This window comes from Struthio camelus, chromosome W, assembly GCF_040807025.1.
Source record: "Struthio camelus isolate bStrCam1 chromosome W, bStrCam1.hap1, whole genome shotgun sequence".
Taxonomy (NCBI): Eukaryota; Metazoa; Chordata; class Aves; order Struthioniformes; family Struthionidae; genus Struthio; species Struthio camelus.
Window position 1 is genome coordinate 49,372,663 of NC_090981.1, and position 13,548 is coordinate 49,386,210.

Here is a 13,548-nt window from a genome sequence, read left to right on the forward strand (position 1 = left end):
GCAGTCAATTATAGACCATGATCAAGTGCCTTCTCTATTTTCTTGCCAGTGTACAAAAGTTTTCTATGACTTTTTAAGGTTATATAGTCGGATCTCAATTTGAGGGTAAAAAAAGCACACATTTAAGTAACTGTTGGATACCTTTGGGATTTAAAATATGAACAATACAGAAATATTAAGACACTACTTCTTTGCAAGACTATTGTTTGCAGCTCAAGTTAATATATTCTATAGATATCTAGGAATAGTCGACAAGTATTATATGATGAAATTTATGAAACTTGTATATCTATATATTTTTAATCTATTTTATGAGTATATGTTTATACTCAGTAAAATTGAAACAGGAAAGAAAGTTCTAAAAACTATTCATAATTTGCTCATAAATCAACACCAAATATTAGGAGCAAACAAACTTCCAACACTGAAAATGCTAATTATATTGCATGGGTTAAATTTTTAAAATTCAAAGCACAGAATTAGTCTAAAATCAGAACAAAAATGCTTTAGCAATCATTATAATTTGACAGGTCTTGCTGTGCAACAAAAAGGTCACCAATGGGTATAAGAAAGGCAGCAACAACAGAATATCGCTAAACAGTAAGAGGACAGTAGAAATGAGGAAGAGAACAATAGCATTGGATTTTTGACATATTTGAGTTCTAAGTAGAGGCTCTTTTCTACCTAAAATTAGTGAAGGTTCTCAGTAGCACCAGCCAAATTTAGCATTATGGAGGATTAACTCAAAAGCTTTCGGATTCCCTCAGAAACACATATAAATAGGATGGTTTCCCAAAGCTGTTGTCAGAAAACATGACATTCTTCTACCAACCTACTGGATGACACCCAAAAAGTCACTTCATCTTTCTGTTTCCCTTGTCTAGTAAAGTTTTGGAGGCTCATCACGGTAGAAGCTGCCATTATTTGTATGAGGTCAGCTGAGGCCTCTAGACACTCTTCAATACAAAATGTAACAAGAATCCCTCCTTAGTCCACATAAATGACAAAATGGTGTCTGAACAGAATGTAGCCCCATCCCTTTGCGCTGTTATTTCACAGATTAAGTAGCAGCTATTCAAAGCTTTGGCTATGCAATCCCCACCCTGCACCCTCTTGCTGCATAAAAGTGAAATACGGCATCCCCAGAGGGCAGCTTCCCTGGGTCTCCTTCCCTCCAGCTAATGCACTGGGGCTTGACGCATCTTTCAGCCAGCTCAAGCCTCAGATGAGAGGTAACACTGGGAGGCCCTGACCTCTTGTGGTCAATAACGATCCCTTACTACTTCTCCAGAAAAGGAAAAAAAAGGAACGGATGAGTTCATCCTGATGCTAAATTCCAGCTACCTACCTAATTTCTTCCTCTTTTCCCCAGGGGAATATTTCAGTGGCATTTAAACCATTGTGTGATCTTGTCATGGGGCTCTTACAGTATATATGGTTGCATTTCCATGGGTGGCATGGGGTATATTTGGCAAATTGTCATGGGATTGAAATACTCCAGGGTCAGAATTCTTCAGACACGTGACTTTCAATGGAGGAAGAACTGGCAGAATCCAGTCTGTAAGAGGCACCCCTTTTCTGTTGCACAGAGGTTTGCCAGATTTTAAATACTGGGCTGAAATTTTCCATGCGAGTGACCTTCCTTAGCCTGAACCATTTCTAGTCCTACAAATCTCTCTCTGAGGAAAAATAATGTTTTGAGTGTATTCAAAAATAATTGTGTTGTGACTGAAATGTTCTATGGAAAGCTTTACAACTCTCACATGTAAGCGCAGGACTTGACATTTTACAGAGGTAAGGCAACAGTGCTTTGCATGAAGCCTGTGCCATTTTGGCCAAGCAATAAACTTTTCAATTCTACGGTTTGCACATGCTCGGGAGCTCCTTGTAGCTCTCAGCACCTTTTCTACTGAAGATTTTGCCCACTGCCATGCATGATCTAGGCTGAAGCTCTGCAGGCTTTTCCTTGTAGTCTTAACCCTGGCTTGCCTAGGGGACATCAGATCTCAGCCTAAGTCCCACCTTGGGAGCTGGGTGATAAAATTGAGCACTGGAAATTGAAATTTGCTGCATGAGGGAAGAAGGTTGAAGACAAGTGAAGAATGACAAGACAGAAGGGTCACACTGGGAAGGGGAGGGCATGGGTTCGTGTCTCTTCCCCTCCAGAGCCAGATTTGGAATCAGGATTCCCCAGGCTTGCATGGCTCATGGTCGGCAGGCGTCTACAGCAGTGCTGGGCAAGGTATCACCGCCCACTTCTCCAGAGCCAGATCTATACGGAGGTGCCAAGGATGAAAAAGTGGCCCTGAAGATGTGGGTTGCACTAGCTACATGAACTAAAACACTCTCTACACTAAAAGAATCTCCAGCATTGAGGCAGAGAGTGATAACCAGTAAGGTTGACCATTACTACATTAACTCATGTGGCAAAGGCCTGTGCCGTGAATCCAATTTTACCTACTTTGACAATATGTGGTAGTGCAATGCTGAATGATGGTATTTGTACTGTTCTTTTCAGTTTGTTATTCCAGAATCCTAGGAAATTTTTACACACACAGTTGCATTAGAAGAGCAGAAGGTTAAGTACCCACAAATGTTGAGGTGCTCAACAGCCCTATGAGACCTTAATTCCTCTTCCTCTCAAACCCCACCTCTGCACAGGACAGAGCCTTCCATTATTGATCACACACTGTTTCCCCACAGGACACCTGCCCAGTCAGGCTCAGCTCTGAAGTCACTCTGGCAGACTGGCTTTTTCTTTGTCTCTGCCACAAGTCAAATCACTTTAGCTAAATGTCTTCCAGATGGTCTAACTTATTAGTGCCTAACTTAAGACTTTCAGACTCAGTTGGAATAAATGCTGAGTATTCACAGCTGTATTGACATCACTGTTGCTTTGAGCACCAAAAAGTGTCAAGCACACAGAAAAAGTACCTCTCAAGCATCTCAAATCTGGAACCATGGAGTAACGGTCAATCTTTGTTCTAGCTTTGCTACACCTGCAACCTTCTTCACCTTTTGACATTCAGAAAGACGTTTCATTTCTGCAAGTTGAGAAGAGGCATGGAACAGGAAAATGTCAGTATCTTTGTACTTTATTTAAGAATAGAGTTCCAGGAAAGATATTTGTTTGGCTTTTAGTTCTCATGCAATATACTGTGGATTTGAGTTTAATGAAAAGTAATCCGTGACAAGATTTCAGTTAAGATAAGCAAAGGAAAGCTTTAGCATAAAAGATTCCATTTCTCTCTAAGCAGTCCTTTTTACATGATAGAGCAAGTGGAGAGCCAAAAATATATATGGGACTGAGTTCATGTTTAAGAAAAATGAAGTGTCATGAGAACTGCCCATACACAGACATCAAAGATAATATACTGGACAAAAGGATAAAGGAAATGATCCCTATCTCATGTTCAGCCAAGCCACTAGATTCAAGTGCACTGTTGTGTCAGCAGTGTTTGATTTGAAAGACTTCATTATTAAGAAGTTCATGCTCAGCAGCAGTAGATAGTGATACAATGAAATTGTGTTACTTTCCAAAGTCTAAATCCTATAAGGCTTCTGTAAATTACTTGTATTCCTAAATTATTCTTTAGGGACCTAGATAAGGCAAATAAATCAAAACTAGGTCATAACCAAGCTTATAACAAGAAGTTATTTTTGGATTAAAATAATCACCTTTGGTGATGTTGCAGTGTGCATGCCTACATATTGCTGTGTGCAATGTACACTTGGACAACTCATGAAAGGCATAAACTAAAACACTGAAAAGGCTTGGCTATCATATACCCCCAAACTGACAATCTGGTTGAATTTTCTTTTTGGAAAGTCTCTTGGACTAAAGACAGGTGAATATATTTTCACTGTATAAAAGGCGTGTAAATCAACTTCCCGAGGATTTTATGTTTGCCTTGTTTTGATTAAGGAATAAAAGCACTAATTTTCAATAGGGTCTACATGAAACTTTATATCCAAGAATTTCTCTGCTTGTGGAAATCCTATTACAGTGTTTGCATATGTAAACACCTACACTTCTCTCAAATATAATTAGCAGCTGTTCCCACAAACTGATGACCCATTCAGCTTTATCAGGAGTAAGTTTGAAATGCCCTGCATAAATTTCTGCCTTCCATTTTGAAAATGTAACCTATAAAGTCCTTCGGATAGGGTATTTAAAATTCTAAATAAGGAAGCAGAATTGAGCATTATTTAGATCATAAGAGGATTTGAACATAGGGAGAAATCTTTATAATATGTTACTGCATATGGATAACTCTAAGAGCCAGTTGGGGGTTATGTGTGACACGATTCCCAGCAATGAAATACCCCTGAGAGAAGGTTACAATTAATCATCAACTTTTGTGTTACCACCCAGCAAGATTTTTATTTTTCCATGCTGAGAGACTTAAGGGAGAAAAAACAGAGCTTTAAAAGACTATGTCCAGACTTACTCGCTTAATTTGGCTTTGAATTTGCTCATGCTTTAAAAATTATTCTGAACATCTGGTTTCTTAGTTAATCAGAGAGAGTGTGTTTTATTCCCTTGACTTTTTGGTAAGAAAAAATGAATGTATTGTGGTCCGCCATATGATGAGAATCTGCTGTAACAGTTTGCAGGAACTGAACATGACATCATGCTTTTCTTGATACATCCCTGAGTGTGCATGTGCATGATACTCACAACAGCACTCATTTTTCCCAAAGGATGCAAAACCTTGCATAGGAACCCCCCTGCCACCTGCTTAGCACCGCAAGGATGGGACACGACAACCGTCCAACTCAGACCAACCGGGAACTGGCAGGTAGGCAGAATGACTTACCCAGGCAAGACTAGGTCTCCACACAATGCTAATTCTCTTCTTTAGAAGTGTTCAAGAGAGCTTAAAGATCATAAGTGATCAAGATTTCACTTCCTGAGACGTCAGCGTTTGCTCTATGCCTATCCACATAGTCATCCCCCGTTTTGGCTGCCTTTGTTTCCTCCCCATGATATATACAGCCATTTGTTGACGCGAAGGGACAAATTCTAAGCCTCATGGAGACTTAAAGCCAGTTTAACTGGCCAGCGAATGAGTCACCCCCACCCCAGCATCCAGAAAGATTAGCGCCTTCCCTGTGCTCCCATAGCAAGTTTCAGAGATGTCTCCGTCACCACCTTTTCGAGCATGGCCACAGGCAGGAAGGGGAGCAAAATGCAACTGCCTCTAGTGACATCCAGCTGCAGCGGTGGCTCCTGATAAGTGATGGCAGACAACAAGAAATAGAGCAAAGGCAGGCCTTTTCACTTCACGTTACCAGCTCCACAGTCAGGTCAGGAAGCTGTTACATTTCCCTTTCAGATAAGGGTAAAGAACAGCTCCAGTAGACCAGGGAGTCTAAATCATCAGTATCATTACCGAGAGGGAAGCAAACCATGATAAAAGGACACCTCTGTGCATAAGACAGCTGATTTGCGGATAAGGGTTTGGGACTTAGGTTGGGAGGGGGGAAGGGGTATTAAATGTATGTTGAATACAGTAACGGGGAGATGTCAGACTCTAGATTCTTAATCAAAATGTTGGGAATTGCATTTTATTTAAAAATTCCTCTCAGTCATTATTTTCTCACAGAGCCTAAATAAATTACAGTAGCAGGTTCAAGGGTAAGGTCTAAAATAGAGCCTGTAACTGTTTGTGGATCATTATTTCAGAAAGGTATGTAATTTATTATCAGTAAAGCCTCCCAGCTTTGTAGGGAAAACCTTTTAATGGGGCTAGTTTGATTTTATGTCACAAGCATAAAAACGGTGTTCCAGCAGACTCGCAGAGTAACGTGAAACAGTCCTTGAAGAACAGGAAATTTTAGGGGCACTGCTTCACACTCATTAATGATGAATAAAAGAACCTTAATGGTTGCCCACATTGAACAAATCTTTTATTACAGAAGAAAACAAAAATACTGTACTGTTTTCAAAACTGTGCTGATTTCTGTTGACTTCCTCTTATCATTTCGGGAAAAAAATCTGAGGTAGTAGCTTAAAGAGCTCTACTGTATTGCACATCTAAAGGCATGTGCAATACAGTGATGCATATGTGATCAGATGTATGGGCTTACAGCAGGAAACGACTGTGGTATCTCAGCTACTGCCGTGTGGTAACTAAGCAGTGGTTAATAACAACAACATAGTACTTCTGTAAGTCGACTTGCTAGCACAGCCTCTTATTAGAGCAGCCTGACATTCCCCACTATAAGACACTGTTTTCAGTTGCATTGCCAAGTTTAATTAACTACTTGGGCTGCAGTTGTTTATACCAGGTGTCTTCGGCTTTGTCCATGTTTAATTTAAAGATCTTATAGAAGTTTTCTAAATCTTCCAGCTTTTTAGAGCAGGGTCTTGCAATTTGGCGGGGGGGGGGGGGGTGCTCTCAAGGTTTGTCTCCAAAATAACATTAACCACCGTGTCAAGTGGCGTACCGCTGACCAAGGGTGGGTGCAGGTGCTCAGGGAAGCCTTGCTGAGGCTTGATCTCCAGCTCTCCGCTGGAGATCCCTGGGCGCGGAGCAGCCCTTGCCTGCAGGCAGCTGCTGAGCGCGGAGGAAGCTCTACCCAAACGGCAGCCGAGCACGAGCGCGGGGCTGCTGCACTGGGAAGGCATTGTCCAGCCGTCGCCCTCCCCTGCCGCCGAGAGCAGAGCGTTGTGCTGCGAGACCTCACAGCCAGCTGAGAGCTCCCCTGTGCTCACAGCAGCTGCCCTGCTCGCCCCGGGAGCCGGATGGAGGGAGCAGCGTCCCTCAAATATGCAGTGAGGGAAAGACAGACAAGAAAAGGGAGAAACTGCAGAGCAGGGCCCAGGACCAGCTGCAAACGGTTCTGAGATCATGCGAAGAGCTTTGTGTCAGGCTTGTTGAAAGGAGGGCTCAGCTCTTCCACGTTGTTCAGTTATTTTTTTTTTTTAACCTTTTAAAGGCTTGGCTTTGCAGCCTTTATGATCTTTTCTGTGCAACTAAGGTTTCGGATACATGTGCACGTACACGCAAACACTGGCCCATTCACGTGAAACAGTCAGGCAATCTAAGATATCACTTACTCAACATGAGGACTGCGAAGCCTGCAAATGAGTGTGGGGAGGAAGAAACTTCTTCCGCTGAGATACCTGAGTTTCCTTACCAAAGTAACTCTTCCTGAAGCAAGCTGCCTTTCCAACTGCACATTGACTAAAACGGCCCCTGATACTAACAGAGGCTACACTGTCACTGTGTGCCAAATGTGCTAGTAAGGCTCGGGGGCAAGCTGGACGGTATGAATTACAGCGCGTCCTCGCAGTTCTTGGCACTTCCGCAACGCTCCTTTCATTACCCCACCCACAGCCGCCCGAATGCGGCGATGGCCCGGCTGGGAGGGAAGGGCTGCTGCGACTGCGGGCAGCTTCTTGAAATGAATGAATCGGAAGGAGAATACGCTTTGCGCAGCCAAGGGCTAGTGCTGGTTTCCAGAAGCCCGCAGAGAAGCTATTTACAATTGTTTTGTGCCCTGCTGTAAGCATCAGTTGTATGGGTCTGAAATCTGACCTGGGTGGATCTCAGCGGACCTGTGTGATTTTCTCTAGCAATCTGTGTTAACAAAGGGCTTTTATAAAGCAATGTAAAACAAAGAACCGACATTGGTGTATGCCAGCATGTTATTATTAAGGAACAGCACAATGACAAAATGTGGCCAGTGCCTCTGGGATGGCAAGACAGAGGTTAGCTTTTACCTGTTCAAAGCTTTTCGTATGGTCACAGGTAACCTGTGCCTCGTCCCTTTTCTCCAAACAAAACTTGGCTACTGGAGGCAGGGAGGGGGTACAGTCAGTATAGGCATAATTAAATGTATTTATTAAATATCTTTAAACTCTGCCATTTAGAATAATCCTGAAACCAAAGATTTAGCCTTACTGTACTTAGAACGTACTGAAGTTTTAAATGGACTCATGCTCTTCTGGGATAAAATGCTGTAAAAGGAGTTACATGAGATTCTATCAGCTGAGGTTCGGCTATAAAATTTTACTTTGTTTTTTTTCAAAAAATAAAATTAGATGAAATGTAGAACATTGATAAGGATCAATATGAGATCAGACAAAAAAGGACTCCATTTGTTTTGCTGCCTTGTTAAAACTCTGGCTGAGCTGTCCGGTTTTAGTTAATCAATGAGTTTTGAGTTATTCACAATGGCAACTCAGAGGTTGAATCTATCTTTAAATGGTTGCATTTCAAACTCTACTCTATTTTTAAAACACAGAGGAGACCTAACCTATTTCCAGACATTTCTCTGATTAGTTTCTCAGCAACAACATCTAACTATATTAACACAGCTGTCAGAAGCGGGTTGCTTAATAAAATGTAGCCTTTGTCAAGGGGGAAAAAAAGAAAATTTTATTAGTTTTTTAGACCAGGACATTTCTAGAGATTGAGTCTGCTTCTCTGGTTTATATCGTTCCTCAGATCCAAGTCTTGTCACTGTCCTTTTTGTCTAGTCATTTTTAATTTCTCTAATAAGAGTATCTGAAGTGATTAGGGAGAGATATTAAACGGGAAGCATACATGAAAGATCTTATTAAACTGCGTTCCTCCATTATCTAAAACAGATGTAGTATTGTAAAACAAAAAAAAGGGTTTATTAAGCCTCCAAAGCTGTCTTCGTCCATCTGCGTAAATTGGCAGGTTGCATGAAGACCTTTTTGTTATTTATAAATAGAGTCGTGCCCAAAATAAAACTGCACATCCAAACAGCCTCTAATTTAGGAAGGGTTAAAATCCTGTGTCTTGATATCCATCTTGCAGCTAAAGTCAGTCATTGTTACTGAAGGTTTTACTGCTTGCTGCCTCTGGTTCTTCTTGTTATTTTTTTTACCAGCCAACTCCCAGTTAACCGTGACTCTTTCATTCATACCATCAGCGTCTTGCACGTGTTGTATCGGATAAACGTAGCCAGCTTTATCAGTCTATGGAATACATACGCTCAGAGGCCCCTAAGGCTATATTCCCATTAGCCATCGACTTTACTTACTCAGCATGAGATTGGCCCTACATTGTTCTTGCTTTTAAAATATAATGTACTGGTCATTATGCCTTATTGGCTTCTGCAATTACCTTGTAAACCTAGAGCAAGAAGGAATCAAATGACCCGGTGCTGTCTCCTATTTTGACTCTCCAATATCTCCAGAATACTACAGAGGTCCTCCCTGAAATCACTGTTTGTGAGATAAAAGCGCTCTGGGTGAATATCGGAGAATATAAGAATATTAGAAAGTTTTGAATAAGACAGATGTTTTCACTGTAGGATCTGTAAGATCAGAGATCTGTAGGATTTGAGATCTGTAACTGTAGATCTGAGATTTAGTAAGCCCAAAGGAAGAAGCTCTACACAGAATAAATCCTCACAAATTCCTTTCCAAAACTATACCCAGCAGGTCTGTGAGTGCTTATCTGAGTTGAACGTAATTTGCATTTTTCAGCAAGGATGTTAAAAGTGATTCATGGTGACTCATGATTCTGTGGTAATTTCTGTGTGTGTCAAAGCCTGAAAGAATTGTCTGAAAAATTTGCTTTCAGTTTATAAAATATTGTGTGAGGCAGCCACTGTCCTGATTTTAGTATGCAGGGTGTGACAGCATGTAGATCTGTAGGGAAAAAAAGCTGCAAAAATGAAGTTCCAGTCCTTACTATTCCCAGGGCAGCAGCATGGACATCCTGCTGCTCCCTCAAGTTAGGCAGACTGGAAGTAGAAGGTAAACAGTATCGCTCTCTTTCTAATTCGATTTCAAGGCGTTAGCATGATATGGAGATTTAGTTTCTGTTAATTTCTTAATTACCTAGGCATCTTTTAATTATATAGCGGTGGCTCTTCACTTGTTGCTGTATTCATCCACAAGAGCTGAGGAGACTTATGCCTGTATGCTGCACAAGGATGAGTACTGTGTGGGAAGGGAAATGCTTGAATAACAAAACACCACACTTGTCAGAAGACCTCTGTTTTTCATCTTTGGAGCCCCAGCTCAAGTCACTCAAGTTTCGCCAGAGTCACAGAGCAGAGCATGACATTACACCATTTAAATACTATTTACCTCTCACCCATAGAAGAAAAGCTGAAGTGAAGTTTTCTCAGCAATCGGAGTTTAACAGCTGGCAGTAGGCAGGGAAAATGACTTATAGTGGTGGCTAGAGATCACTCTGTGTTTAACACAAAACAGCAGAGGCAATCCTTACCCTGAGGAATCACCGATGTTAATGACCCAATTCATTAAACTGGTAAAGCTGTTCATACTTGTCAGCAGTCTCTGCTGGTGGAAAGTGGATTGATTCTGGCACTTTTCCTCAAGATGAGTATAACACGTTAGCCTCTTCTTATATCTGATGCCAGCCGCTGAGAAAATTGTCTGCTTTCTGTAAAAAATTGTTGTTATCATTACAATGCTTAGGAAATGTTCTGTTTTACAATGACTGTATTTTCTTAAGCAAAAGCAGGAAGTGGCTGAACATCTTACATCTGCATGTTACTTTTCCTTCTCTAAACTATGTTAAAGTCAAAATAAGCATCAGTTATGGTTACATAGGCTTTTTAATAGCACATTTCTTGGACTTAGCTAGCTAGAGTGAGGAGCAGTTAGGACTGATGAGAAATTGTTCAGTTCCACAAAGACAAGAGGCATTAACATTTTCTGGAAGGTTTTTGTAATTAATGCTTGGCATACTTTATTTCTTTGTTGTGTGTGTATGCGCATGTGCAAGCTAGAAAATTAGGAACAGATGTTCTCTTTAAAAAAATACATTAAATACATTCTTTAAATCTGATTTTAATGCTGCACAGTTAAAACAAAGAGAACAATTGGATACCTTAGCCCTCATAGGACTGAGGTCCCTCAAATGACCTGTTCAAGACCAGATCTTCACGCCTCTGTTCACTTCCTTCCTTTGTCAGCTCTGCTGTTCATATTCTCTTGTACAAAATGTTACCCGTCTCCATTATTTTTCTTTCTGCCCATCCATTTCTACTCTCTATCTGTTTTTACAGCATCCTTTGTTGGAGAATCTGCATCACTTTTATGCCTCTCTATGAGATCTTTGGGGTCTTTATCAAACTGGTCTGCACCTTTCCTTGGATAATTTGAACTACCATTGTTCCAAAACTCCTCTTAGCCCTGAATCTCCAAACTATCTCACTTCTCCTGAGCTCTTTCCTTCCATCTTCCATCCTGTGCCATCTTTCTTTTTTTTTTTTTTCCTGACTTCCTCTACTACATGCTTTGCAGGCCTCTTAAACTGGACATCGCTAAGTCATAATTTACAATGACTACAAAGTCATTGATGGGTAGAGCTGGAAGAGGTAAGATAACCAAGATATCCTCTTGGTTACTTCTTCCACTAACACAAAATTGATCCTAAACAAATGTTTCCCTATCCTCCTTTTAGTACTTTTCAGTATTTTCTCCACATCTTTAGACAGCATCTTCTGATAACTGATCATAGCAACACTTTGAAAGTTTTCTAATTCTTAGAAGGTTTTCTCATTCTGCCTTAACCTTTTCTTGCTGCAATTTAAGCTGATTTCTTCCTGTCCCTCCCCCAGCTGACATGGGATTCCGGTGATCAGCATCTTCTTTGCAACATACTTCTACCTAGAAAAGAGTGTTATGAGCTCCCTCCCTTCCTCTCCAGTCTTCTCTCTGTTTTAAGCAAACCCAACCCCTCTCCTAGCAGGTTATGTTTTTCAAAACGGCTGTTATTCTGTTTACAGAATGTGTTTACATCTGAAAGTGTGAGGCATAAAAGTCAGACTCCCAAAGCATTCTTCTCAGGATTGAGCAGCGTAGAATTATTGCCTAGTATTACACATGGCTCTCCTGGTTTTGCTTCTCTCAGCTCCTCCCTCTTTCCATTTTTTGCTAGTAACAGTGCTGCTACTTTCTCTCATCATGTTGGCCCAAGCCATTTACTGACAAATCCAAAGGTACAAGAATATGTGAGATGGCTTCTACTGTCTTTGTTGAGAGGATGCAAAAAATAAACACTATTCTCTTGGTTCTTCAGTGAAACAGTAAAGTTTTCCAAGGTTACGCCAAGGCTACAGTTATGTCTGCAGCTTATAAACCTGATTTATAAATTCATTGTCCATCTCAATTCTCATTTTTGCAAGTGTAAAACAAAACAAAGCCACAATTTTCTCATCTCCCCCCCCCCACATTATTCATAAATGCGATTGCCTGAAGGGGAGTATTAAATCACTATCTGTTATGGATTCCCTCCTATACGATTAGTACTTCCAAACTACCGTGCTGCTCCTTCAATCTTGCCTTTCTTCTATCATCATTTAAACAACTGACAGTTCTAATTATTATACTCATAGACAAGGACTTAATTAACCTAATCAGCCTGCCATGGAGCTGACAGGTATGCTTTTCTGTCACAGTTCGGTCAAAACATGTAATCTGCAATGAATAGGAGCTCTTTTTCAGCTGCTCTGGCAGTGGTTCAGTGCATCTATGCATCTCCTCAGGCCACTGAATCGTGTGACCTTGCAGTTCACAATGACGAGTGATGATTATAAAGTATATGTCAAAAAGTTAGTCTTCTCTGACCTAGTTTCCAGACACAACATGATGGATAAATGCCAGAGAAGCAACGGCCTGTGCTATCAAGCATTCTTGAGTAACAGGGCCAAAGCAGAGGGGAATGTTGTTTTAATACCTCTCCAGAGCTGTCATTGTCAGTATAGAAGAGCATGAAGAGCTTTTTTTTCCAGGGTATGATTATGAGTCTCAGTGTGATACCATACAGAGATATTTCCTAAGCATTCTTGGGTATCTATGCTCATACTGGCTTGATACGCAGACCACTTTCTGCCCATCTCTACAGGAAGCAACAAAAATCTTTCCACAAGTCTTGGCTGCTGTTTATTTTTAGGAGTTGGTTGCTAACATATACCTGGTGGACTCCCTTGCTATTTTATTACTGTAAGATAATTATTATTGTAAGATCAGTGATGGAGATAATGCCTGGAGAAAAGTATGGCAGATAACTTGCATCTGTTCCTCTCCTCAGCACTCTCTGAAGTTGGAGCTGCTGTATGCCAGACTAGGAAGCCCAGAGTGATTCTTATGAACTTGCTGGCTTAGCCTGGGCTAAAAATAATACAACATACTATACGTCCTGATAAAGTCTTATGAATAACACAGCTGATCCAAAATTAACCTAGCTAGGCAGTCACCTATAAATCAAAATATATAAAAATAGCATTATATAAATAGTTCCTTTAGTGCTTGCTATTTTTGCAGTTACTTACTTTATGTGAGTTCTTCAATGCTGTATTTCAAAAGGAATTTCAATACAGCAAAAAAGCTGGAAGCTTTTCCCTCACATTTTGCATATATAAAAATAGTTTAGTTTGTCCCCTACAAGGCCATAAATAGCAAAACCTATGGTTTTCCTAATTTCTTCCTTTTCATAAAGACATACTTTAAATCCTAGTTTGCAGATCTGGATTGATGGCTTATACCAGAATACCCGTTTAGGAGGCATCCATGAGAATGCAACA

The 13,548-nt window shown here is 40.7% G+C and overlaps 1 protein-coding gene across 33 annotated transcripts in view; it reads left to right on the forward strand.

The window, feature by feature from the left end:
* Positions 1-13,548, forward strand: part of LOC138064118 (ankyrin repeat domain-containing protein 55-like) — a 133,767-nt gene that overhangs the window by 24,816 nt on the left and 95,403 nt on the right. For 17 of the 33 annotated variants that reach the window (XR_011137371.1, XM_068925239.1, XM_068925217.1 and 14 more), the window contains 2 exons: positions 2,989-3,078; positions 4,705-4,802. The exons of 9 other annotated variants lie outside the window; for them this stretch is intronic. Coding sequence is in view for 3 of the 24 variants with exons in the window: in XM_068925235.1 (XP_068781336.1) it covers positions 4,757-4,802 (46 nt within the window). In the remaining 21 variants the exon portion in view is untranslated. The remainder of the gene's footprint in view (positions 1-2,988; positions 3,079-4,704; positions 4,803-13,548) is intronic. 7 more of the 33 variants (XM_068925224.1, XM_068925225.1, XM_068925223.1 and 4 more) reach the window with 1 other exon arrangement.